This window comes from Mustela nigripes, chromosome 16 (genome assembly GCF_022355385.1).
Source record: "Mustela nigripes isolate SB6536 chromosome 16, MUSNIG.SB6536, whole genome shotgun sequence".
Classification (NCBI taxonomy): Eukaryota; Metazoa; Chordata; class Mammalia; order Carnivora; family Mustelidae; genus Mustela; species Mustela nigripes.
Genome location: NC_081572.1, coordinates 18,865,844 through 18,891,098, shown reverse-complemented (window position 1 = coordinate 18,891,098; position 25,255 = coordinate 18,865,844). Strand labels below are relative to the sequence as shown.

Here is a 25,255-nt window from a genome sequence, read left to right as displayed (position 1 = left end):
CTCTTTGGTGACCCTTCCACCTGTCAGGAACTCAGTTCTGGGAATCGGGTTTGAGTCCCTGTGCCTTTTTGCTTTAGTCCTTCTTAGCCACGTCGTGTTTCCCTTTAGACGGTTCAGAAACGGCAGGACATGAAGCTGATTGTCACCTCAGCCACGCTGGATGCAGTGAAGTTTTCTCAGTACTTCTACGAAGCGCCCATCTTCACCATCCCTGGTCGAACATACCCAGTGGAGATACTGTACACGAAGGAACCGGAGACAGATTATCTGGACGCCAGCTTGATCACCGTCATGCAAATCCACTTAACAGAACCACCAGGTGGGAGGAAAGAGAATTTTCCCCTCTTAGGCCAGAAGTCCCGACGTGGGTCGATTTTCTCTCATCTTATAAAACAGTGCCTTTTAAATATCAGTCTCTCTCTAAGCCAATGACTTATATGTTTGAAGGGGTGGTAGAGGTATAAATAATGGCCCTCAGGGTTTATTTATTTATTTGTTTTTTTAATTTTAATTTTTTTTTTAAAGATTTTATTTATTTACTTGACACACAGAGAGAGAAATCACAAGTAGGCAGAGAGGCAGGCAGAGAGAGGGGGAAGCAAGCTCTCCACTGAGCAGAGAGCCTGATGAGGAACTCGATCCCAGGACCCTGAGATCATGACCCGAGCTGAAGGCAGAGGCTTAACCCTCTGAGCCACCCAGGCGCCCGGCCCGCAGGGTTTAAATGCATCTGTTTAAACATAGACATACACACACACACACACACACACAAATAAATGTAGACACAAAATTTTTTAAAAATTAAATATTAAAAACAAGAACACACTAAAAAATGAAAAACCAGAATCAACATGGACAGATGAAAACCTTGTTTGTTAGAGGTCAGAATAGGAGTGTATCTTCTATCATTTGGTGTTCTTTTCATGTCTGTCTTTTCTGTGGAGCACTCACACAGGAAGTCAATGGTTTCTTCTTAGGTGATATCCTGGTCTTCCTGACTGGTCAGGAGGAGATCGACACCGCATGCGAGATCCTCTATGAAAGAATGAAGTCCCTGGGACCGGATGTTCCAGAGCTGATCATCCTGCCAGTGTACTCTGCTCTTCCCAGTGAGATGCAGACCCGAATCTTTGACCCGGCTCCACCTGGCAGCAGAAAGGTAACAGTGGGCAGAGGTGAAGCTCCTTTGTGCCCTGGAACCACGTGGCCTATGCACCTGGCCCTAATGGGGATTGCCTAAGGTGCACGCAAGCTTTGGTTTTTTTATGTCTTAGAAAACAGTCGGACCAGTTTGTTAAGGAATAAGGATCTTGTATGTGGCTTTAAGCTCCTCATCTTCTGCTGTATTCGACAGATATTTTTTGAGCGTCTGCCAGGCTTTAGGGTGTGCACCAGGGCTGCGGTGTGAGGCCAGGCCTCTCTGCTGTGGGGCACCCAGCGGTAGACAGGCCTTGAACGTATGGTGTGAAAGAGCTGCTGGGGCTGTGGATACCCCGAGGGGGAGGCCCTCGCCCAGAATTCTTAGAGGAAGTAAGGACCTAGGCTCATCCTGAAGAGCGCATGGCTGTTCCTCTAGCCGGGAAGGGTAGGAGGACAAGCATTCTGAGAGGACAGTCTGTGATAGCCTTGGGACAAGAAAGTGTGGCCATCTCAGGGGGCTGCGTCCTTCTAGCAGCTAGAACTCACTGTGTGGGTGTGCATAGGAGACAGTGAGAGAGGAGACAGATGGGTTTTTTAAAATAACAGCCTTCCTGAGATATAATTTACATACCATACAATTCAAGCTTTTAAAACATACAATTTAGTGGCTTTTAGTATATTCATAGAATCGTTTGATCGTTAATTGCCATTACTGATGGTAATTAATCATAACTGTTGATCACTAGAGTTAATTTTAGAATAATTTCATGACTCTAAATGAAACCCAGTAGCCCTTAACAATCACCCCCCCTTCACCCCTCTGCTTAGCCCTTGGAAACCACTAATCTGCTTTCTGTATTTCCGGATTTGATTATTCTGTACAGTTCATAGAATGGGGTCATATAATAAGAGGTTTCTGGTCACTGGGTTTCTTTCACTTAGTATGTTTCCAAGTTTCATCCACATTTGTAGTATGTGTCCAGTACTCATTTTTTTTAATTGCTGCACAATATCCTGTCGTAGAGTGATAGTCTACATCCAGAATGTGGATGTACCGCATTTTTATTTTTCCATTCACCAGTTTTTGGATATTCAGGTTGTCTCCCCATTTTAGCTATTATGAATAATGCTGCCGTGAGCATTTGTTTACAAGTTTCTGTGCGGACATATGTTTTCATTTCTCTTGAGTACATATCTAGGAATGGAAGACAGATGGATTCGAATCACACTGAAACATTAGAATGGATGCACCATTAGGGTGCATGGAGGTGTGGGGAGGAAGGGCAGAGAGAAGTCAGGAATGACTGACTCCCAGCTTTCTGGCTTGGACAGCTAGATGGAAGAAGGTGCCTGGGGAGGGGAAAGGTGGTAGTGATTCCTCCTCTGTTCTGTTCCTGATGATTAGATTTACTCTTATAAAAAAAAAATTTTTTTTTTAAAGATTTTTATTTATTTATTTATTTGACCACAAGTCAGAGACCACAGTAGGCAGAGAGGCAGGCAGAGAGAGAGAGGGAGAGAGGGAAGCATGCTCCCTGCTGAGCAGAGAGCCTGACTCAGGGCTTGATCCCAGGACCCTGAGATCATGAATTGAGTGGAAGGCAGAGGCTTAACCCACTGAGCCACTCAGGTGCCCCTTTTTAAAATAATTTTTAAAGATACGTTTGAGAGAAAGAGAAGAGTGCATGGAGGGAGAGTGGGAGGGAGAAGCAGACTCCTTGCTGAGCAGAGAGCCTGATGTGGGGCTTGATCCCAGGACCACCGGAGATCGTGACCTGAGCCGAAGGCAGACACTCAACCAACTGAGCCACCTGGGCGCCCCATGGACTTCTTTTTAGGAGGGCTCTGCAGCTCAGTGGCAGGTGGAAGCCTTTCAGGGCCAGTGAGATCCTGGCACAATGTGGGATGTTGTGGTGCTTCCTTGCAATGATTTTTCCAAGCAATTGTGTTTTATTAGCTGAACCTCTGGGTGGAAGAACAGTGGCAGTGCCAAGCCGAGACCAATAATCTTCCAGATCACACATACGGCTGCACACACACAAACCATGAAATTCCTCTGCCGCCTCGTTCATTTTATGATCAGAAGAAAAAAAAAATCTCTCTCTTGTTCCACATACACAAACAGCCCATTTTGTAGTCCAGATGTCCCCATGGGGGAAGAAAAATCTCATTTTGCACTGGCACATGTGATGCCAGGAAATCTCTGCTTTCCCAGGGTGTGAGAAAATTAAAATTGTAGTAATCAACATTGGATCTAGAAAATGAGATATGTAGCCATTTGCATCAAATGAAATTGGCTTTGATTGGCCTTTGCTTTTTCGTGTTCCACTTCTCCTTTCAGGTACCACCCCGTCCCCAACTTGACCTTTAAGATGAAGGCACCTCCCCTTCCACCCATTTGAGGCCAAACAGATTAAGTGCTGTGTAATCTCATAGAGAGGCAGAGAGTGGCATATTCCTTCAGGAAAGTGTCTGAGGTCCGATGTCCTGATTCACACCTCAGGGCTGTGCCTGGGCAGCCTAATCCAGCGGTGTCCCTCTTATCTGCAGGTCGTGATTGCCACCAACATTGCAGAGACCTCACTGACTATTGACGGCATCTACTACGTGGTGGACCCTGGATTTGTGAAGCAGAAAGTTTACAATTCCAAGACCGGCATCGACCAGCTCGTGGTCACTCCGATTTCTCAGGTATAGCAGCTTCTACCCACAACAGTCCTGAAAATCCTCACTAGGGCTTGGTTTTATATTTTGAACTTTATTGTTTTTCTTTCCTTTTTTTTTTTTTTAAAGGGGCTTGGTTTTATATTTTGAACTTTATTGTTTTTCTTTCCTTTTTTTTTTTTTTAAAGGGGTTTCGTTTTTTTTTTTAAAGATTTTATTTATTTTAGAGAGAGTGCACGCACCTGTGTACACACAAGCAGGAGGAAGGGGAAGGGACGGAGGGAGAGGGAGAAGCAGAAGCAGACTCCCTGCTGAGCAGAGAGCCCGACAGGGGTCTGATCCCAAGACTCTGGGATCGTGACCTGAGCTGAAGGCAGACGTTTAACCTGCTGTGCCACTCAGGCACCCATAAGGACATATTTTTAAAAATACTGTACTTAGCCACAGACATCTGAGATAGTAATAATTCATGAGATGTTATTGTGTTTCTTTGGTAATTGTGGAATAATTTCCTGTCCAAATTATATTTAAAAATGAAAAACCTGATCAGCTGTTTTTGGCTACAAGGCATCAAACATTTAAAAGGTCATTTTTTGGGGTGCCTGGGTTGCTCAGTGGGTTAAAGCCCTTGCCTTCGGCTCAGGTCATGATCCTAGGGTCCTGGGATTGAGCCCCACATTGGGCTCTGTGCTCAGCAGGGAGCCTGCTTCCCTTCCTCTCTCTCTGCCTGCCTCTCTGCCTACTTGTGATCTCTGTCTGTCAAATAAATTAAAAAAAACTTAAAAAAAAAAAAAGTAAATAAAAGGTCATCTTTTGACTGGAATGGTTCCACTTGCAGGAATACATCTGAAAGTTTATAGTAAGCACACATCTGAAGGTAAGGGAAAAAGGATGTTCACCGAAGCATTATTTATATGAAAGGAAACCTGGGAAAATTCTAAATGAACTCCAAAAGGGAAGCTATTTAATAAAATATGGCACATCCCTGCTGTAAAATGTCTTGTGGTGTTAATGTGGTGGTGCGCATCTATGTTTAATGACATCAGCATATAATTATGATATATTATTTGAAAAAAGTGAGCTGAAACATAGCATGTAGACTCCAACTTTCGTTTAAAAATAAATGGTGTGCGCTTGTGTATGGGGTGTAGTAGTGTTGGGCTTATTTGTCGGTGGAGCTGCTGGTTCCTGTGTTGGGTTTAAAGTGCATTTTTCCTCGTTATGCTTTTACATATTATCTTGATGTTCTATAAGAGGGATGTGTGACTTTCATCATGCATAGAAATCCAAAGGCTGTTGTCATTTTGACCCTTAAGGAATGCTAGCTACCGTCTGCAGAGTGCTTACTAAGTGCCAGGCACGAGGTACTTGCAGGTACACGAGCTCACTGCATCGTCGCATCCGTCCTTAGTGATAGATGTTGTTTGTACTGTCATTGCACAGATGAGGAGGCGGCACAGAGGGTTAAGTGACTTGCCTAAGGTCACACAGCGGGTGGAGCCAGGATTTGAACGGGGGTGTTCTGCCCCCTGCACGTATGCTCTGTGCCGTGTCTTGGGGTGGTGCGTGCAGCCTGCAGTGGTTGAGAAGTTGGCTACATGTGTCCTCTCTGTAGAATGCTGTACAATACGCGATTTCTTCCTGTCTTTCAGTGCTTCGTGACTTTTCATATTCTATCCTTTGCTTTGGGGCTAGAATAGGAATTTGTAAAATCCTGGTGCCATTTGTAAGACAGATGGTTTTGTCACCAAATGGCCCTCTTCAGATGGCCAGTCACTGTTGCCTAGCAACCTATGGCTAAACCACGTATATTTTTTTAACTTAAAAATTAGTGCCCCTCGGGGCACCTGGCTGGCCCAGTTGGATGTGACTCGTGCTCTCAAGGCCATGAGCTCGAGCCCGACACTGAGTGTAGCAATTACTTAGAAAAACACATACATGCTTTATTATTGATTAGTTATTATTTTTTAAATTTTTATTTAATTTTTTTAAGATTTTATTTATGACAGAGAGAGAGTGAGAGAGGGAACACAAGCATGGGAGAGCTGGAGAGAGAGGAGCAGGCTCCCCACTGAGCAGGGAGCCCGATATAGGGCTCAATCCCAGGACGCTGGGATCATGACCCAAGCCAAAGGCAGACGTTAACAACTGAGCTACCCAGGCACCCCCCAAAACCACTTTTTAAAAAAAAGATCTTATTTGTTTATTTGACAGATCACAAGTAGGCAGAGAGGCAGACTACAGAGAGGCAGTAGGGGGAGAGAGGGGGAAGCAGGCTCCCCGCTGAGCAGAGAGCCCGATGTGGGGTTTGATCCCAGGACCCTGAGATCATGACCTGAGCTGAAGGCAGAGGCTTAACCCACTGAGCCACCCAGGTGACCCCCCCAAAAAATACTTTAAAAATTAATGCCCCTCTCCCTTAAGTAGTGCAGAGAAGTATTACATTATTTTGGAGAAAGAGGAGACAAAATTTTAAATTGCTCATAATCCTCATACCAGAGCTGTCATCATTTTGATGCTTTTCCTGCCCATCATTTTTTGTTTCTTGTTTGCAAGTCTAGTCGTCTACTAAGTGTATGATTTTGTGTATTTTTTGTTTAAATGTTTATTTTCTTGATTATTAATGTATAATAATGTTCAACATCAGATCTTTGATAAAAATCAGTAGAACTGGTCTGCAAGCCTACCATCAGAGTTATCCACAGTTTTAGGGCATTTTGTCCTAATTTTTCCTTCTGGTAGTATTTTTGTTTTGTTTACAAAATTAGTATTGTTCTATAACTTGCTTTTTCATGTGTGTGCATGAACATTTCCTTCTGTTATTGAGAGTCTCAAACCTGATTTGGGAGGGACTCCTGGCTGCCTTAGTGGGTTAAGCGTCCAACTCTTGGTCTCTGATCAGGTCTTGATCTCAGGGTCATGAGTTCAATCCCTGCGTTAGGCTCCATGCTGGGCCATAAAGTGGAGCTCAGAATTCTTTTGCACGCGGAGCCTACACATATGCCTGAGCATGTGCACGTGCGCACGCGCACACACACACAGACACACACACGCGCGCTGCAGAGTCATCACTGGTATGATTAATGTAACGTTTCTTTAGTTCACTTACATTTTTGGTCACGACTGTGGGGATGGTATTTTTCAGATTGTGTTATGCCTTTTCTTTTCTGTTGTGGCACACTATTTGGAACGTACATTTCTACAAACATAATCTACAATTATGATATTTCTTCCATTCATGTTGCTAATATTTGCCTCATTTGAACAAACTTTCCTGGCATGCCGAGTTTTAGAGAGGGGATGAGAAGAGCGTTGATAGTCTTGGAAATGGTCCTAAAGGAAGTGAAATAAACCCCATTTCAGGTTTTGCCAGCTGCTCAGTGCCCCCCTTTTAGCAGATTTCCTGGGTAAAACTGTTGAGCAATGTTTAACAGATATGTTACTTTTATATGCCCGCCCCTCTAGGCTCAGGCAAAGCAGCGAGCTGGCAGAGCTGGGAGAACAGGCCCAGGGAAATGTTACAGGCTGTACACCGAACGTGCCTACAGGGATGAAATGCTGACCACCAATGTGCCGGAAATCCAGAGGACCAACTTAGCAAGCACAGTGCTCTCACTCAAGGTAGAAATCACTGTCCTGTTAGAATAGGCTGGTGGAACAGTCCAGTCCTGTGTCCATCGTAAATGAATGTCGGTTTCACCAACCTTGTTAAATACTTCAGTAATTTCGGGGAACCAGTCCCTTTGAATGGAATGCAAATGGCTGTGATAACAGCCGCTCCACTGCCTTCTGAGGCTAAGTTGGCATGATGGCTGTGAGCGTGTGTTTTTATCTTACCATAATAACCAGCAGGATATTTGGTTATAAGAGATTTTAGTTTAGGAGCATTTTCTAAAAGGATATTAGAAAAATCCAATTGGTGCCAAACCATGGACAGACACACTTCCTTCAACCCTGATCCAATTCTCTTCTTTTAGAATGGAAGTGAAACTCCCAGTCTAAAAACTTTGTAAGGGAACTGTCAGTACAGGTTTCACCCTGACCCTCTGGGGGCTGGGTTTTCATTCTGAATCACTGCTCTTCCTTTGTCAGTCCCCAGTGAGGACCCTCATTCTCTTTTGGCAGGGAGAGCTGCATGAATAATTTCCCAGCTGATGGCATCCCCACCCCTGACACGGATGCTGCCCTGGGGCGCTGGCATTCTGCTGGTGTGGAGTGCTCTGTTGTAATTTATTATTCATCTGCTGTAAGAGGGGCTAAAACAGAGCTTCAGACAAAAAAAAAAAAACCCTGCCCCAGTCCCTGGAGTGAGAACAGAGAGGCATCTGTGGCTCAAACTTCAGCTCTGAGCTCTCTGTCCTTGGCAAATTTATTTGTTCAGCCCTCTGTTCTATATTCTCCTTTCCAGAAGTGGGCTATTAATAGTATCTGTTGTGAAAATAAATGAGATAATACAGGTAAAGGCCCTTGCCACAGTGCTTGCTGATTGCTAACATAATTTCTTGTAGTTATTCATACAATAAGCATTTATTGGACACCTGCTGTGTTTATGGTCACAGTCACTTTAGGGGAAAGAAACAGAAGGCTTAGGGCCCACCACATCTCCCTTACACATACTTGGATAGTGCATCACTCTTCTGTTTCTTTGATTAATCAGATTAGCTAACAGACACATCAAAGCCTGCTCTGCGCAGCACGCGGATTGTGCTGTGTTACTGCGGTTTTGTATACATGAGTCTCACCATTGTGAACTCTGTGAGGGCCATGACCATATCTTAGTCATCTGCACAGCCCTGCCACCTGCCACAAGGCGCTTCCTTGATGCATAGCAGAAATTATGTATGCAAGAGACAGGACAAGCTGGTGTGTTATCCTTTTTTAAAAATTTTGGTAAAATATGCAATATACTACTCTTACAACCTTTTTAAGATGTACAATTCAGTGGCATTAAGTGGCATTAACTTTCCCAAGTATGCAGCCATCACCACCGTCCTTTTTTGGAACTTTGTCATCATTCCAAACAGCAACTCTGTCCCCTTTACAACGAACCATCTCTTTTTTTCCTCTCCTCCAGCCCGTGGTGACCATCAGGAGCATTTTCTAAAAGGACCATTAGTCCACTTTCTGGTCTCTGTGAACTTAATTTCCATGTAAATGGAATCATGCAGCATTTGTCCTTTTGTGTCTGGCTTCTTTTGCTCTGCATCATGTTTTCATGGTTCATTGTGTTATAGCCTGTGTTAGAATTTCCTTTTTAAGGGTCAGTAATACTCCTGGCGTACATACACTGTGTTTTATTTGTTCCTTCATCTGTTGGTGGATAATCGGGTGGTTTCTGTCTTTTGGCTGGTGTGAATAATGCTGCTATGAAAATGAGTGCAAAGGTATCTGCTTGTGTTCTCCTCTTGGTTCTTTTGGGCATATCTAGAAGTGGAATTGCTGGATCATAGTGTGATTGTATGTTTAACTCACTGAGAAATCATCTGTTTACATTGCCACTGGCAACACAAGCGTCCATGTTTCTCCACATCTTTGCCAACCCTCCTTAGTGTGGCTGTCGTAGCAGGTGTGAAGTGGCATCTTCTTGTGCTTTTTTATTTTAAAGATTTTATATATTATTTGACAGAGACATAGCAAGAGGGGGAATACAAGCAGGGGGAGTGGGAGAGAGAGAAGCAGGAAACCCGCTGAGCAGGGAGCCTGATGCAGGGTTCGATCCCAGTACCCTGGGATCCTGACCTGAGCTGAAGGCAGATGCTCAACGACTGAGCCACCCAGTTGCCCTTCTTGTGCTTTTGATGTGCATTTCCCTAATTACCAGATCTGCTGAGCATATTTTCATGAGCTTTTTTGCCATCTTTATAACATATTCTTTGGAGAAATGTCTCTTCGTGTCCTCTGCCCATTTTTATTTGTATTTATTTATTTTTTAAATATATTTATTTGTTTATTTAAGTAATCTCCACACCCAGCGTGGGGCTTGAACTCACCACCGTGAGATCAAGAGTTGCAGGCTCTTCTGACTGAGCCTGCCAGGCACCTCCTTTTGCCCATATTTAAATTGTCATCTTTTTGGTGTTGAGTTGTATTTACATTTACAACAAACAGCAGTTTTTCAAGTTTCCAGAGAAAGTAGATGCTTCCTACTAGTCTGAGTGTTTTGTGTGGCCCAGCCTTGGAGATGACTGCTAAGTTTACTGAAGACTTTGTACCTGCAGCAGAAGAAATAGGAAAGAAGTGGACAAGGACTGTCCCTCCCCATTAACGCTGGTGGTACTGACCCTTTTGTCACACACTTTCTTCCTTTCTCTTCTAGGCCATGGGCATCAATGACCTGCTGTCCTTTGATTTCATGGATGCGCCTCCAATGGAAACCTTGATCACAGCCATGGAGCAGCTGTATACGCTGGGGGCCTTGGACGACGAGGGCCTGCTCACTCGCCTGGGCCGCAGGGTAGGAGCCAGACTGAACTTAATGGTGCTTTTGGGGAGAGCAGCCAGCCTTCTAGACGCTATGTTCTGTGCAAAATCAAACTCTGAGGCCCTGGGTCAACTTTGAGTAGAATTTTAGATGCCTGTTTTTAAACTGGATTTCCCCCTATCACTTAAAAATTCTTTTTCTTGGGACGCCTGGGTGGCTCAGTTGGTTAAGCAGCTGCCTTTGGCTCGGGTCATGATCCCAGGGTCCTGGGATCGAGTCCCACATCGGGCTTCTTGCTCAGCGGGGAGCCTGCTTCTCCCTCTGCCTGCCTGTGCTCGCTCTCTCCCTCTCTCTCTCTGATAAATAAATAAAATTTAAAAAAAAGAAAAAAGAAAAAAGAAAAAAAATTCTTTTTTTTTTAAGATTTTATTTATTTGACAGAGAGATCACAGGTAGGCAGAGAGGCAGGCAGAGAGAGGGAAGCAGGCTTCCTGCTGAGCAGAGAGCCCGATGCGGGGCCTGATCCCAGGATCCTGGGATCATGACCTGAGCCGAAGGCAGAGGCTTAACCTGCTGAGCCACCCAAATGCCCCTAATAAATTATTTCTTTACCGCAAAAGGAATTCCGTTCATAGTCAGTTTTACTTCGGGATACATGATTAAGTCTAGACTTAATTTTGAAAGATGTCTGCAAAGTTTCCATCTACCCCAACAAGAGTTATGTTCTCGGTCACATGCATTTCGTTGAGGTTTATTTGGGAAATTTGAAAACAACATGCCCAGCTAACATCATGCCCAGGTAAAGGTCCTGTGGTCTGTTGCCCAGTGGGCTCTCTCAGGGTCTGCCACTGGCCAGTACAGATAGATGGGTCTTCTGCTTAGCAGCAGCTGTAGTCTCCACTTCTCCCTCTAGATGGCAGAATTCCCTCTGGAGCCAATGCTGTGCAAAATGCTGATCATGTCCGTGCATCTGGGCTGCAGTGAGGAGATGCTGACCATCGTGTCCATGCTGTCGGTGCAGAACGTCTTCTACAGGCCCAAGGTAGGGAGTTCAGACTCACGTTCAGGTACAGGGTGTGGTGATGTTGGGTTACATCGGCCTGTTGCCACCGTAGTGCTTGATATGGACACTTGATGGGGCCAGGTAGGGCTCTGCAATTGCTGAGTGCTCACTTAGTAGCTGTTGGATGGAAACTGATCCTCTGTCCCACTTCTTGGCAGGATAAACAAGCCCTTGCCGACCAGAAGAAAGCCAAGTTCCACCAGACCGAAGGGGACCACCTTACCCTGCTGGCTGTGTACAACTCCTGGAAGAACAACAAGTTCTCCAACCCGTGGTGCTATGAGAACTTCATCCAGGCTCGCTCTCTGCGCCGGGCCCAGGATATTCGCAAGCAGATGTTAGGCATAATGGACAGGTGACGTCTGGGGACTTGCCCCGTGTCTGTGTGGACTAACCTATCTGTTCGTGTCTCCGTGCACCTGAGAGGTTACAGGCTTCTCACATATGCCTTTTCCTCCAGCTTTTCCATCTTTGTTGTACCCCTCCCCAGGCGGGTGCAGCTGAGAATCACTTCAGAAAGTTCCTAAGAAGCTTACTTCTCAGTAATTGAAAAATGCTTTGTTTATAAGCATGTGGAACATTGTAGATTGAATCAAGTAGAATCTCTGGCTCTTCCTGCATCCATCTTGCCCACTGTAGAGCTGCCCCTTTGGTGCACTTAGGGCTGAAAGAGGGGAGCCGCCGACTCTGGAGACCCACGGTGGGTGGGGGGGGTGTTTGACCCCTTCACTAGAATATAGAACCTCTGACCGCAGAGTAGTTACGCGTCTTTATCCTCTCTTGATCTCTTCTCCTGCTAGACACAAGCTGGATGTGGTCTCCTGTGGCAAGTCCACGGTGCGAGTGCAGAAGGCCATTTGCAGTGGATTCTTCCGGAACGCTGCCAAGAAAGACCCACAGGAGGGCTACCGGACACTGATCGACCAGCAGGTGGTCTACATCCACCCTTCCAGCGCTCTCTTCAACAGACAGCCCGAATGGTAGGTGGGAGGGACCCGGGTCTGGGGGATAGTCGTGGGCAGAAAGGACCTGCAGTTCTCCTAGCACTGTGCATTTGGCTCTTTACCCAGCCCAGCACTACCTCCTCTAGCATCGCTTCCATTTCTAAAGCAGCGGAAGCCAGAGGTGGGCACAGTGTCCGGCACATTTGAGAAATAAAGTCATCGGAGTGAGAACCAAAGAGGACCTTAGAGATTGTCTAGTGGGGCAGTTTAAGCAAGTTTTTTAAAGTAGCACTTAAAAATTGGACTCTTACCCACCCTAATACCAAACTACGATAAAACCATGGATTGTCGTGCTAGGAGGGGTTAGAGATGCAGAGCCTTGCTGCTCGGCCTTCCCTGGCCCTGCAGCAGTCCCCGGGACGCTGCCTCGAGGCCCCAAAATTCTGTGGAGACAGCCAGAAAAACCACCCTACCATCCCATAGAGCAGGAAACCCAGGTCCAGAGAAGGGGTGTGCTTGGCTTCATGTCACTTACCTAGTTAGAGCCAGGACTAGAACACCTCCCGACAGCACAGCTTTCTTACAGTGAGAGGCGTGCAGCTCCTCGGTATTGGAGCGTGGCTGTCATCCTCCCGAGGGGCCCCTCAGGGGAGGTAAGGGGGTGAAAGGTAAGCTCAGCTGAGGCCCGTGGGGGACCACGGGGACTGTGGAGCGGGGCCTGCGTGGGAGGCTGCAGCCTTCTCTCTGTGCCCACTCAGGGTGGTGTACCACGAGCTGGTGCTGACCACAAAGGAGTACATGCGTGAGGTCACCACTATCGACCCCAGGTGGCTTGTGGAGTTTGCTCCAGCCTTTTTCAAGGTCTCCGACCCGACCAAGCTGAGCAAGCAGAAGAAGCAGCAGCGTCTTGAGCCCTTGTACAACCGCTATGAGGAGCCCAACGCGTGGAGAATATCCCGGGCCTTCCGCCGGCGCTGAGAGGCGAGACTGGTTCGTCTGTCTGGCCTGCAGCAGTGGCCCAGGGCTTGGACACACGTTACGGAGGATGGGCTGGTCCTGAGGATACAGCCGTCCGGTGACCGAATGTCTTCCCTGGGCCTTTTCTAAACTTGACTCTTAACTTCTTCCCTGGTGGTAAAATATGAACAGGGATTTCCGCCGGCTTTGACCAGAGCTTCCAGCCCCTGCCACGTTGAGGCACTGTGGCCAGCGGGGGCTCACTGCTGGCGTGGGAGCACAGGGCATCATCTCCATGAAGTGGGCAACTCCTCTCACTCCAGGATGGGAAAGGGAGTCGTGAGCACCTGACCCCCAGACATGGTGAGGGCCTGATGCCCTAGCTGGGACTCTGGAGGAGGGAGCCACGCAGCTCCCTGTCCACGTTGCCTCGTCTTCCTGCCCCTGTCCAGCCCTTGTACTTTGGCTTAATCTCCTAGAAATATTTATTTTCTTAAGAAAACAAACGGTTTTCCGTGGGTGTTTCTTCTGGCTGGAAGGTTAGGATACTGGCCCAGGGTCAGGGTGGGGAGATGGGCGACTTTGGTGTCCATGGTGGAGAGTCCCCTGTAACCAGAGCTCTGGGCCGCTTTGGGCTAGGAGGTGACGCATCGCCCAGGCCTGCAGTCGACACCCGAGTGAGCCTGGCTCTGCCGCCTGGCCCCAGGATTAACCACATCCCCTTGCCCTGGTCTGGGTGCCCGGGTGGTCACAGTCGCAGTGCGCTGGGTATGGAACGTGTCCTTTCTCCTTCGGAAACATGCAGGCGACGTCACAGATTTGATTTGATTTTGTTTTAATTTTTTTTCCCTGGGGTCCTCCATGGGCTTTAACAAAGGGTTTTTCTGGTCAAAACCTCTCGTCCCCCACCACAAACAAAACCCACAGAACCCCTCTCAGAGCCAGTTTATGCCGCTGTTGCTGAGTGGGTTTCTCGTAGCATTTAGTTGGGGAATAACCACTTCCCAGTGCCCCCCTCATGGTGCCTGAGGAAGCTCTCAGCTGGGAAGAACATCAGAAAGATGCTGCCAGGCTGGGTGGTGGAGCTGGTGGTGGAGCTTCTGGAAAGCGGGTCTAGGTGTGGAGCTGGTAGAAAAGCCCCTGGGGGACTGGGCCTGCACTGCCTCTCATCCCTATTCTAGTAAGTTCTGAAATGATGTGAATACTAGAACTGCTGAGTTGTATACCAGGTGCTGAGACTCTAAGACATTCTAGGATGTGAAAGAATGTAGGCTTTGGGCAACAAACTGACCACCCTGAAGACAGTTCAGAGAGAATCCAGCAGGCCAGGGCGTCTGCCGGCGGAGGTCCCTGCCCCGTCCTGAGTGCTCCTCAGGAAGCCCAGGACCAGTCATGGGCGAGGCAGGGATGGAATATGTGTTTACCTTTAAGGCCTTGTGGGGAGAGACAGGGAGGCGCCTGCAGAGGAAGCCACATGTGAAGCAGGGGCTGGGCACCCAGCTCCCTAATCCCCACTGAGTGACCAGCCCCGGAGGCATTGGCACCTAGGAGATCCTTAAGACCCTGGGGGGCATGTGGAGAGGTTTGGGATTTAAGCTGAGGTTGAGAAAGACATGTTTAAAAGGCCAAGGTGAGAGACAGCAGGCTAGTCATCTGTGGGTTAGGTGAGCAAAAAGGACCCTAGCTCTGTGGGTGTTTGAACATCTACTCCGAGAGCTACAGTTATTTCTCTGCTCTGTCTGTATGGCTAGGGGTCTGACCTTCAGACTGTCCGTCAGAAAACAACATGGAAGCAGCATTGTTGGGCCTGCTCAGAGGGAGAAAGGGGCCAGATTGGGAAGGAGGACTTGACGGCTGCTCCCACACAATGGGGCCCTTGTTTCTCTTCTTTGAAACAATATTTCCCCAAGATTGAGTGACAGGCCAGGAGAGGTTGTGGGTTTCCTACAGGGAGCTGGAATCTTCTAGGCCATTCACCCCACCCCTGCAGGAGCCTGACTCAGGGGTTCCCTGTCCCGGTGCACGTGCCATGTGTGTGCTTGTTTATGTGGCGGACAATACCAGTGCTGATCGTGTAAACTCGACTTCTCGGTCCAGAGTTCACCTTCATCCAGTCCAGAGCTTGCCTGCCTCCTCTGAGTAGTGGCCCTCCAAGTTGAGGGATTTGAACAAAGAGCTGCGAGGAGTGGCGTGTTAATAAACAATCCTGGAGGGTAGAGGTCACAGGTCTGGGGGTGGGGGGGTGGATATCATTCCTCACCCAAATCTTGGTCACTCCTTTACGCACACTCAGGACTTCAGGGTTTCCACCGACGTCTAGTTTCCCACCCAGATGGTCAGGCTTTAATGTGGAGTTAAATTATGTATTTTTAAGAAAACGTGTATTCTTTAAAAATTATATTTTAAAATGTCCTGTTCCTTGCTCTCAATTATAAAAGTTAACTTGATGTTTTCAGTTTCTAGGAAAACAATAACGTTGCTTTTCATCTGTGGGTAGTGGTTGACAAGCATCCGTTCCTTTGAGGGCTTGGGCTGGGGACCCAAGCTGCTCCAGTCTTAATAAGGGCTGAGCCTGTGTAGGCTCCGACGGCAGCAATTCTGGTTTAACTGGAGAGTGCATGTTCACCAGAGCCTGAATCTAGAACCTTCCATTCTGCCCCTCCCACCTGCACTGCTACCCCTTGTCAGGTCTCTTCCCTCCCTAGGTGTTACCACTTTCTCAGCTTTGCCTTTCCCATCTACCCATAGAAAACAGCCCCAGCATTCTGGTCTCCCCTAAATCTGGGGAAGGAGCCAGTGTTTTCTATTCCCCTCTCCCTTAAGACCCAGAAGACCCAGTGTCCTTCATCTTCACTGATGAGAACACAGAGCTCTTCCTGCACCCTCTTGCCCCGGGGGCCTTTTTTCTCTCCCCATTCTCCAGATCCTCTCCATATAAACTCTTGTCCCCAGCTTTAGCAAAAACAAACCTGGAGCCACAGCAGGAGGGTGGACACACAGCTAGGGAATAGACACAGACAGTGTGGTCATGGGAAGAGCATCATGGAAACCGCAGGCCAAACTCTGCCTGAGGAAGCCCCAGGAGGGCCTCCAAGCCAGCCCTGTCTGGCCCCTGCCTGGCTGGAACAAGCCAGTGGCCTGGGGGCACCAGGCCAGATTATAAAGTACCCATCAAACATTATTTCCGGATCCTGACACAATAATCCTGGAGTGGGGATAGAACAGGGGAAAGAACAGGTATCACTGAGTCCATTTTTCAGAGGAAAAGTCAGAGATCAACTGTCTTTTCCCAAATCCATCTGGGAAGCTAAGCATCAAGGCCAGGCCCCAGACTCTGGTCATCACCCCAAGGCCAAGGCTCTTTCCAACCCCAGGTCCTTCCTTCTCCCACGGCAGCAAAGTAGACATGGGACAACTAACAGGAGAAGCAGGGGCCTTTATTGGGGTCTGGCAGATGTGGTGGAGGTTGGAGGTAGAGGTGGAATCCCAGGCCTGGGCCTAGGAAAAGGCAGAGAAGAGGCAAAGGGCCCTAGGAGCAGGAACCCAGCCCTCCCTGCCTCCACTCTGCAGCCCCTCCCCCACCCCAGGTTCCTTACTCCAGCCTCCCCCTGCCTCTGGGAACACAGAGCACCAAGAATGGACAAGCAGGACCCTCCAGGGCCACAGCTTGGAGTGGGATGCAGGATCCAGGATTCTGTCTGCCTCTTCTGCCCACAGGGGGAGATCTGGGGAGCTCAATGCACCCCTCTCCACCAGGACAAAGTGAGAACGCTCCTTCTCTGTCCCCAGAACAGACCAAACTTTTGTTCCCTGTGTGGAGGGAGAGTAGTGTGGCTTGGGCCTCTAAGCAGGACCTGGAAAGAGGCTGAAGGTGACACCCCCGGAGGAGCTTCTAGAGCCCACCTTGACACTTGCAGTGTTCTCCATTTTTCCTTCCCATCAACTCTGGTGAGCAGCTCAGAGTCTGGGCAGGGGTGACCGATGGACCAGTGGGGATCTGCTCCAAAGACATCTGTGGGTTTCAGAGTGAGGGTTTCCCCAACACCAAATTCCTCTATATGTACACAGGGAAGCCCCCACCGGCGGCAGGGCTAGTAAGAGTAGCCACCCTTGGGGCCAAAGGGCTGGGTAGGGCCAGCTAGCTCTGGGAGGTAGGCAGGGCTTTCGTCCAAGTGGGACAAAGGGACTGTGTCCTCCTCACTGACCGGCCGGTCAAACTCGGCCTTGAGGGCTGGACGCTGATTGTCCGGGAAGGCCAGAGAGAAGAGGGCCTCAGGCTCGCACACAAACTTGTACACGTAGCGCTCGCCGGCCACCTGGGGGAAGAGAGGGGCTGGGTGGACCTAGCGCTCCCTCCAGGAGGGTTAGAGACACAGCCCAGCGTGTTTCTCTCCCGTGCTGGTCCCTTCCGCAGGCCAGCTCCCCACACACTTCCTGTTCTCCAAACTTCAGGCTTTTCAGTTTCTATATGGCACTTTTCTGGGAGAGGGAAAATTGTCTGCAATTTCTCCTTTCCTCTGGTTCATTATCTGCTCTCATACACCTGTTGAGAAGTGCTCCCCTGCCCCCACCATCTTCCCGCAGCTGCTGCCCCTTCCCCTCCCATTCCTGGGCCCTTGGTCCCCCACCTTCTGCATGATGCCTTTCTCGTAGTAGTAGCGGAGCGAGCGGCTCAGTTTGTCGTAATTCATGGCCGGCCGGTTCTTCTGGATGCCCCAGAGCCTGGCAACCTGAACAAAGGACAGAGTTCTGGAATGGGGGTGCTAGCTCAGCACACAAAAAATGGTGGGGGGCAGGTCAGAAAGAGCACCCGAGATTCTCCGTACAAAATGGTAAGCTGGTCCTACAGGCTATGCAGCAGTCTGCAGACCCAGGTCTGACGAGAATTCAGCTCAGGTAAACTAACTGATGGGGGAGGCATCTGCTATGTTCCCATGTCCCAGTATCTCCAGGCCCCAAAGACACAGGGAGGAGAGGCACAGACTCTGACAGGCCCACCTCCTCAGGCTCTATGAGTTTGAATTCCATCCCCCGGCCGGTCCAGGCAATGAAGTGGGCGTTCGTCGGGTCATCCAGCAGGGCCACCAGGAACTGCCACAGCTGCAAGGCCCCCCGGCGCTGGTAGGGTGGTCCCTCTCGGAACACGCCCACCCCTTCCTGCTTGATGTCTCCTGGGGACACCAGAAGCAGGGCCCGTTAGGTTTGTGCCTTCTGGTCCCCCAAGCAACCCCTTCTCCTCTCCCCAGGGGTAATGGGATTCCTGGGTTGGGGTGGGTAGAGAGGTGGGGACACAGAGGGCACAGCGAGGACCCTGACCCTCTCATGAACAGTCACTTCTCTGACCTTCAAATTTCTCAGGGACAACGCAGACATCATCTGGGAATGGTCGCAGAGGTTTCTCATAGCCATAACCTTGGGGAGGAATTGGAGGTCATTCAGATCTAGAGGGGATTCACCGCTAAGCCCCCAGCACCGGGAGGGACTCCTGGCCAGAGGACCCTACCCGACCTCAGGACCCCCCCCCCCCCCACCAACGTGGGGAGCTTGGCAGAGAGGAGGGGGCTGCCTTACCCATGGTCCCATCACCTGGAGAGTGCCCAGAAAAACCCTCTGTGTGAAGGTACATGGACGCACACCCCGGGACATCTGGGAGGGGAAGAAAGGAAGGGGGATGTTACAGGTGGCTGCAGGGGGAGAGGGGTGGCAATCCTGCCCACATCCAAGAACGTCTTCCTGCCAGCCTGCATTCCGGTTCTTTCCCCGGCTGCCTGCCAACCACCAAATCCCAAGGCAAGTTCACCCAGAGGGAGCGCAAGGCTTGAACCTCTCAGCTTGAAGTCTGGGCCAGAGGGCATGGGCGGCAGCAGCTGGGCCCGGCAAAGCTGTTGCACAAGGCCCAGGATTCCAGGCAACAGCTGTTTCCTGTGAGTTCAGGAGGAGGAGGGAGGGGAGGGATGAACCTCCGGGGAAAGGGTTCAGTGTCCATGCCTAAGACTCCCTTGGAATGGGCTAACCTCCGGTCAGCAGGTCAGGTTCCTAGCCCCGAGAAGGAGAGGGGGAGAGAGAAAACGTGTAACAGTGAGTGTGTGTGTGTGTGTAGAAAGGGAGGAAACGGAGGAGGATGGGGGCTGCGGGCTGCGGGAAGACCCGTAGGGAGAGAGGTGGGAGGGAGTGCGAGAGCACACTAGAACTGGAACGTATCTGTGTCTGGGGAAGAGGCGGTGGGCACTGGGCCGTGTTTTTTCAGGTCTGACAGCAAAGCCCATTTGCTCCCTTTCCCTTCCATTCCTTAGGATTGAAATAGCCCTACTCCACCTGGAGGAGGCGGGTTGTGTGAAGCCACCCATTCAAGCTCCAGCCCCTTCTCGCCCTACCCCCTCCACTCCCACCTATGAATGAGATGGTGAAACCCGACACCTCCGGGAGGAGGGGGGAGGGTGGGCTCATTCATGCCTCCATTTTGTGAATGGAATTCCTGACTCCATTGAGAGGAAGCCGAAGGGGGAGGGGCAGGAGTTCAAGGGCATGTAACAAGATCTCCTCCGGTCTACATCCTTTGAAGGTCAGCAGCAAGAGCGTTTCCCTCCTCCCTCCTCCACCTCACTGCCAGGCGCGGCTCAGCGTCTGCCCCACGTTGGAGGACAGGCACACCCTTGTGGTTCTCACTTGGGCAGCCTGGGGGTTTGTGGTTCATCCCCCTGCCCCTACAAGATGGCACATTAGGAAATGGGAAATCCGAAAGCTCTAGCCTGTCCTGAGCCTACTCTAACCTCAGTATTTCTTTTTCTCACACAAGCTTGCAGATAAACTCAAATTTGGGGATGGTGACAATGTAACAGAAGCCAAGGTTTTCCGGGTCTCTCCTAAAAGCCTCGGCAACAGAGGCTTTACATTCTTGCTGGCCAAGAATCTGGCTGAGTGCCCCTCACTCTTGTCAACGGTCAGGTGGAACTAGAGTTTGAAGCAGCCCTACTTCGTACTGGAGGCTGGGACAGAGGGTGGAAACCACTCAGTAATCCTGCGTTCCCGCTGGGAACGCATTTCTCTTCATTCAAATCCGTTTACACATATATTAAGATTTTATTTGTTTGTCAGAGAATGAGAGAACACAAGCAGGGGGAGCCCAATGCGGGGCTCGATGCCAGGACTCTGGGTTCATGACCTGAACTGAAGGCAGATGCTTAACCAACTGAGCCACCCAGGTGCCCCCAAATTCATTAATATGTGTGAGTTTCTGTGGGGACTGGGCCCAGTGACTCATCCTACTCATCTTTGTGTCCTGCAGCTCCACACAACTCATGGTCCCGCCCAGCACTTGGGTCTCAGTAGGTAACCCCTATAACCACTTGCTGAGAGAAAAAAGACGCAATGCCTCAACTTTCCTATTAAACCACAAGCCACCCGAGGGCAAGGAGCTGCACACCCTCATCTTTCCTCTGAGTAGAAGTTTGCTGACTGAAAAATGACAATTCTTTGGAATCTATGACAAAAAGGGAGCGTCTGGGTGGGCTGGATGTAGGAAGCGGTATCCGGGTGGGAAGGTAAAAAACTTGTAGGGAGACCTCCTGGGTTTAATGGAATCTATGCCACCTTCCCCAGCAATCCCAGCAAAACTCCTCCAGCCCCCTTCCCCAGGAGCATCTCTTACCTGAGTCGTAGGCGAAGTCCGTCTGCTCCTGTTTGATCACCACCCCCGCCCCTGGGTACCTGTGCCCATTGACTCCACCCTGGCCCACCGAGGGCTGGCCCGCCTGTTCATACAGGGGGTCGAGGTATTCCTGCTTGAAGCTCTGGGGGGGATAGGGCGGGCAGGGCTCCGACAGCTGGTGTGGGTAGGGGGCCTGGAGGGGTTCCCGGCCCCCTCCCTGGGAGGAGGTGAAGGAGTGGCAAATATCCAAGGGCTGCTGGAAGACAGAGCTGGATGTGGTTGGAAGGAGAAAGAAGATTAATTTAAGCTGTCCCTGTGTCCCCCCCACCCCCCCCAGCCCCACGCCAGGTCTCTTAGGGGCCGCTGGAGAACACTCAGGGACTGAGGAAGAACCGGCCCACAGATCTGCGGGTCTCCTTACCTCTGCTCCCCGAGGTACCCGTGGCCAGGGTGGGGCTGGGAGGCGCCAGAGGATCTCAGGAAATTCCGTGGTTCTCCCCGGGGGAAGGGCTGCAGGGGTGACTGTCCGGGCGCACCGGGGGCGGGGGACTTGATAGCGATTTGTCTAGGGGGGTCATAGGCACTGGAGTTGAGGGGGAGACAGGGGTGAGGGGGCAGAGAAGCTGGGCGAGCATCTTTGAACGCTTTATCCCCAGAGGACGAGGAGCAGAGGGTGCTGGGAAAGGAATGGCCTGGGTGAACTTTTTCTCCCTTCTCCTAAATCCTGAAAATGGGTGTAATCTTGAGAATGCCTCTCCGTAGCCAGAGCAAGTGGGCTGCGCGAGCAGATGGCTTCCTCCAGTGGAAAGGCTTTGCCCTCCCGTGGAAAGATGCCCTGCTGTCCCCCTCCCAACCACTCAGAGGAAATCCTGAGCCTGTGCGGCTCCCTTATAGGAGCTCAGAAATCCTTTTGTTGTTTTGTCTAACTTGCATCCCACTGTTGCCCAACTGCTCCCTCCTCTCCCCTCCCCCCTTCCCTGGGCCGTACTGGGGCTCACCTGGAATAAAGGCACTGCTCGCCATGGTGGTAGGGGAGTGGCAGCTTCCTGCCGCAGGACAGGGCCGGCTCTGTGCGGGGACTCTGGGGTTCCTTCTTGATCCTGGTGGTGGGGCTGTGGAAAGCTACTGCAGGAGGGGGAGCAGGCAGAGCGAGGCCAGAGTGGGTCACAGAGGAGGCAAGGGGAGCTCCTGACACCTTCTGCTTTTTGACACCTTCTGGTCTTTGCAGACCAGCCGGGTGATTCCCTGGGGCTCCATTTTCAGAGACTCTCGGTCAGACACTTTTAAGGGCAGTTTGGCTATTTACACTATGTCTGGTTTTATACGTCGGGCTAATGTCCAATCCTAACTGAAGAGACCGTCTAAAATTCAACACTTAATGCAACCCCAAACCCCCAAAAACACCTTTGGAGGCGTGAGCACCTCCAACCTAGGGCCTGTGGTTTTCCTGCATGCCCTGGAAAATTCCAAGGGAGAGACATGTTTTCTTCTTTGGTGCTATAAAGGATCTTTCTTTCTCTGGCGCGGGTTGGATATGCGCCCGCTTGCATGTCAGCTGACTACCATTAAGCACATGCTCCTAATTATCTGTGAAGAACATTGGTCTTTCCTGTGGCCCCTTGCTGGGTCCGAAAACTCCAGCCACCGGACTGAGCGGCGGAGCTGGTTCTGAGCAAGCGTGAGGTCCTGTCCTACTGTGCTGAGTCCAACGCCAGTGATGGACTGTTCGGTTATGGGCTGTTTCCCATTATTTGTGCCCTAGTTCATTTCAACGACGAAGACGCTTGAGAACGGGGTATGTGACATTAAAGTAGGGTTTCTCAACAGTGCACTGAGAACCTTTGGGACAGATAATTTTTCTTGGGGGGGGGTGCTGTGGTGAGCATTATAGGGTGTTTGCAGCATCTCTCGTCTCTACCCCCTAAAAGCCTGTTGCACCCCGCCCTCAGTCGCAACCACCAAAAATGTCTACAGACGTTGCCACACGGTCTCCTGCGGGGCAAGATTGCTCCCGCACCCCCAAGTTGCACAAAAGTGACTTAAAAGGGTAGAACTGGGCCCTGCTCAACTGGTCCAAACCCCTCATTTCAGAAATCAGGAAATGGGGGAGCAAGGGGAGGAATGTCCACGCGGAGGGCAACACAGCAAGGATGGTGCAAACCCTGATTTGAACCAAGGTCTCCAGTTCCCAGTTACTGCCTAGGTCTTGGCATCCAAATCCAAGAATGGGGAGCCCTGTTCTTCCCCTTTTCTTTAGGAGAGAACAAGTTGATCTTTTGTGATTCTCTATCCCTGTGACTCATTTCCTGCCCTCCCCCACTCCCTAGTCCCTCAATCCAGGGCCCTCCACTCACAGTTTTCTGAATGGAAATCAGGAACAAACTGCTCATCACTGTCGGGTACCTGGGCTGCAGAGAGAGGTCAGAGATGAGTCTGGGTGGGCCCCTCCCCCACGGCAGCCCCCCAGAGACACCATTAAGGCAGCCTTGCAGATTAGTACTGGCCCGAAGGGGGAAAACAGCCTTCCTAGGACTGAAAGCAGCCCCACCCCAGGTCCTAGTGCCCTCCATGTCTGGGCTCCACTAAGACCCTGTAGGCAACGCTCTAAGTTCCCAGAACCTGTCTGAGCAGATTCCAGAGTCTTTTCCTAGAGGCTTTGTCTTTATTCCCTCCATTTTTTGGAAGTGAAGGCAGCCCTGCCCCGCAGAGTTCACAAAGCTCCCGCTCTCAGCTCTCAGCAGAGTCACATCTGGGGTGTCTAGGCATTACACGGACATCCTACGAAACCTAGAATAACCTGCTGGAGATTCTGAATCGGGCTGGGCCCAGGAACCGGCGTTTTACACAACCTCCTGGGTGAACTCTGGAAGTGGAGAACTTGGGAAAGAAGGGATGGAGAAAAGGGGGTGGCTCAGGAGAGGTGAATAGGACAGTGGGAGAGGAAAGTGGCTGGGGACATGGGCAGATCACCGTGCCTCATGTCTACAGCGTTTAGCTAGGAGAAAGGGCAAGGTCTGAGAAACATTCCCAGGGTGCCAGTGTGGGCAGAGCTGGGTTTGGGGCTGAGGCAGCCATAGGACCTTCGGACTTTGATTTCTAGTTCTTACCCTGATTCTCCAACTCCTTCAGGTGGGCATACACACTCCTGACCTCAGAATCTTTGGCCCCTCTCTCCAGAATAGATCAAAGTAGGAAGGGGAAGGGTAGACACCAAGAAGGACTTCCTGAGAGTCCAGGAAGAGAGTGGCTTGAAGGTGAGGGGTGGAAGACAAGGGGAACACTCTTAGAGCGGACAGCGATGGAGAAACTGATGGCCAAAACAACCAGAGTTGAGAAAGGCCGGTAAGGATGAAGGACGCCATGCCTAGCTCTACCCAAACACACCCCAGCCTCTACGGCTTCCCCCATCAGCAGAGGCTCCAGTTTCTTCCTGGGATTTCAGCCAGAGCCTCTGTTGGAACTCCTTCCTTCCCTGCTCACCTCCTTCAGCAGGTGGTTCTCCACAGAGCTTTCTGCAAGGGGTCTACTCCCTTCTCTCCTTGCTCGAACCCCAACCTCTTCCTCTTGGTCAGCCACTGAGGCCCCCACATTGTCTGACCAGGTCACATCTCCTACTTGCCTCTCCAGAGCTCATCATTCCTCCTCCCCAGACCTTTGTCTGCCTGGGTTTTTTTTGTTTTGTTTTGTTTTCTGGCCACTGAAGTCTTAGCTCACTTTGTCACTTCCTCAGACAACTCTAGCCACCCACACCAAAGCAGTCCCTCTCGGCTGCTATCTTTGCCCTAGCGTGTACCGCACCGCTACCTGGATGCCTCTTCCTAACTCATTTATGCATCTTCTTTCTTTTAAAAATGATTTTATTTATTTATTTGACAGAGAGACAGCAAGAGAAGGACTACAAGCAGGGGGAGTAGAGGGAGAAGCAGGTGTCCCAGGACCCTGGTATCATGACCTGAGCTGAAGGCAGAGGTTTAATGACCAAGCCACCCAGGCGCCCTATTTACACATCTTCTTGTTTATTTTTGCTCGAGCATATACTGCTACCTACCTACCTACTGCTTCTTCTTCATTTACTTACATTTATGTGTTTCTTGTCTACCTTCTCTGCATGAAAGTTAAGCTCCCTGAGGGCAGGGGCTTTATCTTCCCAGCACAGGGAAAACAGGTCTGGCTAAGAATAGCTGCTTTATTTGTTGGCTACGAGAATAAACATACAATGACCACAGTGACCCCTACAATGACCACAATGACCCGGTCCTCAGGCAGGTGGGTGTCCTCTCTGCACACCTGGGAGCATGAGTGGAAGGGATCCTAACCAACCAGCTCTTCAAACATACAATGACCACAGTGACCCCTACAATGACCACAATGACCCGGTCCTCAGGCAGGTGGGTGTCCTCTCTGCACACCTGGGAGCA

General features: G+C 50.1%; 2 protein-coding genes across 5 annotated transcripts in view; one reads left to right on the top strand and one right to left on the bottom strand.

Moving 5' to 3' along the window:
- Positions 1–15,636, top strand: part of DHX8 (DEAH-box helicase 8) — a 34,159-nt gene extending 18,523 nt beyond the window's left edge. The window contains exons 15-23 of the mRNA XM_059379761.1: positions 109–319; positions 978–1,159; positions 3,691–3,831; positions 7,270–7,425; positions 10,121–10,258; positions 11,139–11,267; positions 11,447–11,643; positions 12,089–12,268; positions 12,991–15,636. Coding sequence (XP_059235744.1) covers positions 109–319; positions 978–1,159; positions 3,691–3,831; positions 7,270–7,425; positions 10,121–10,258; positions 11,139–11,267; positions 11,447–11,643; positions 12,089–12,268; positions 12,991–13,210 — 1,554 coding nt within the window. The 3' untranslated portion in view covers positions 13,211–15,636. The remainder of the gene's footprint in view (positions 1–108; positions 320–977; positions 1,160–3,690; positions 3,832–7,269; positions 7,426–10,120; positions 10,259–11,138; positions 11,268–11,446; positions 11,644–12,088; positions 12,269–12,990) is intronic.
- Positions 15,637–16,605: 969 nt separating this feature from the next.
- The window catches only part of ETV4 (ETS variant transcription factor 4), a 15,104-nt gene continuing 6,454 nt past the window's right edge, over positions 16,606–25,255 (bottom strand). For 3 of the 4 annotated variants that reach the window (XM_059379762.1, XM_059379763.1, XM_059379766.1), the window contains 9 exons: positions 23,192–23,245; positions 21,836–21,962; positions 21,259–21,420; positions 20,838–21,106; positions 18,761–18,835; positions 18,533–18,601; positions 18,188–18,360; positions 17,818–17,919; positions 16,606–17,505 (listed from right to left, as the gene is read on the bottom strand). In XM_059379762.1, the coding sequence (XP_059235745.1) occupies positions 17,281–17,505; positions 17,818–17,919; positions 18,188–18,360; positions 18,533–18,601; positions 18,761–18,835; positions 20,838–21,106; positions 21,259–21,420; positions 21,836–21,962; positions 23,192–23,245 (1,256 nt within the window). In that variant the 3' untranslated portion in view covers positions 16,606–17,280. The remainder of the gene's footprint in view (positions 17,506–17,817; positions 17,920–18,187; positions 18,361–18,532; positions 18,602–18,760; positions 18,836–20,837; positions 21,107–21,258; positions 21,421–21,835; positions 21,963–23,191; positions 23,246–25,255) is intronic. The other variant, XM_059379764.1, reaches the window with a different exon arrangement.